Raw genomic sequence first — 1,555 nt, 5'->3', positions numbered from 1 at the left:
TTCTTATACTTTACATTCTTCCCTGTGAATTTCTTGTCTATCAGCTAATATATTTGCCTTAAATTTTTTCAACGGACTTTTTCTCTTATCAGCTAATGAAAATGATACGCTTGGAAGTCTTATATCGAGATGAGAACCTCTGTCCGTCACGATCTGTAATTAATATTAATTTGACGATGAGGAAATGATGAGTGGTACTAATTATTATTATTATTATTATTATTATTATTACCTTATTGTTCATGGCATACAATTTCGTGGCAATATCTTTTGCAATTAATGTTGTTACGACGGTTGCTAAATAAGTTTCTTTAACAAAAAGATATTCCAAAGATGATCTTTGCCAAAAAAGGTACCTGCAACCCGTGGCCGCAACGATCGAAACCTATCATTTGAATTAATTATCACTCTATTATTATTATTATTATTATTATTAATGATTGTTAGTTAGTACGTCGTAGTTTATACCTTAAATTTTTCATCGACGTTTGCACGTGACGATTCAAATTCTGGAGAATCTAAAAATTCACACGGGAGTATCGGATGTAAAAATTGATGATCGGAAATAACATTTACCTGAAAAATATTAAAATTTTTCCATTTATTTCTGCCAATAATAATAATAATAATAATAATAATAATAAAGTAAATTTTAATGGGAAATACTTTTCCGGTAAGAAGAAGACCCAATCTATCAGTTCTTGTTAGATTTTGCATAGCATAAGCTTCTCCAGCATGAAGGGAAACGATTTGCGCAAATTCCGAACTTACTAATTTTTTAAAAGTGAGCCTGGAAACCTGAAACAACGACAAAAAAATTCTTTTATAATTGCATATTAAAAAAAAGGAGTAAAGGTGGTTTTATAAAAAATTGTAAAATTACCTTAAAAGGACGAAATAAGGTATGATATGCATCTTCAAGTTCTGGATCAAATTTAACAGGTCTCATGAGGTAAATAACGTAAAATAATTGAAGAAAATTTAAAAACATGAAAGCTAAATTCCATGAAAAAACATCGGGTGCACAAACGATATTCCATGCCCAACCGGAAAACAACATGAAACCTTTAATAAATTTACACAAACCGTTACGTATAAAGATAATAATAATAATAATAATAATAATGAGAAAAAATATTACCTAAAACTAATAAGGAATGCATTGTGACAAGACCGACACGATTACTCGGAGCCGCATAAGAAATAAAAAAACAAATGTTTGCCAAATGAAATAAAATATGTTGAGGATCCCTCCAACTTTCGCACCATCTTAAAGAATCTAAAAAATTTTCGTATAAAAATAAAACCATTTTTTTCTTTTTTTAATTACACGTTTTAAAAACAACAGCAGTAGGGGAGTACTTTTCCATTTGAATGTTTTTCCGAGACTTAAAATTAATTGGCGGCATCATCATCATCATCTTCATATTTAGATTCCAGTTAAAAAAAAAAAAAAATTTTTTTTTTTTCGAAAGAATATGCGCAATCGTAATTTTTATCCTGGAATCCGATCAGGTTTTTTTTTCTATTTTTTTTTTTTTTTTACTGTATTATT

At 28.7% G+C, this 1,555-nt stretch overlaps 1 protein-coding gene across 1 annotated transcript in view; it reads right to left on the bottom strand.

Moving 5' to 3' along the window:
* Positions 1 to 3: 3 nt before the first annotated feature.
* The window catches only part of Phum_PHUM056420 (Popeye domain-containing protein, putative), a gene marked incomplete at both ends in the record, with an annotated part of 2,573 nt that continues 1,021 nt past the window's right edge, over positions 4 to 1,555 (bottom strand). Inside the window, 6 exons of the mRNA XM_002423366.1 lie at positions 4 to 153; positions 233 to 385; positions 469 to 576; positions 667 to 798; positions 884 to 1,065; positions 1,142 to 1,279. Coding sequence (XP_002423411.1) covers positions 4 to 153; positions 233 to 385; positions 469 to 576; positions 667 to 798; positions 884 to 1,065; positions 1,142 to 1,279 — 863 coding nt within the window. The remainder of the gene's footprint in view (positions 154 to 232; positions 386 to 468; positions 577 to 666; positions 799 to 883; positions 1,066 to 1,141; positions 1,280 to 1,555) is intronic.

This window comes from Pediculus humanus, genomic scaffold (assembly GCF_000006295.1).
Source record: "Pediculus humanus corporis 1103172107404 genomic scaffold, whole genome shotgun sequence".
NCBI classification, from domain to species: Eukaryota; Metazoa; Arthropoda; class Insecta; order Psocodea; family Pediculidae; genus Pediculus; species Pediculus humanus.
The sequence above is the reverse complement of the archived record's forward strand: the minus strand, read 5'-3'. Positions and strand labels throughout refer to the sequence as shown.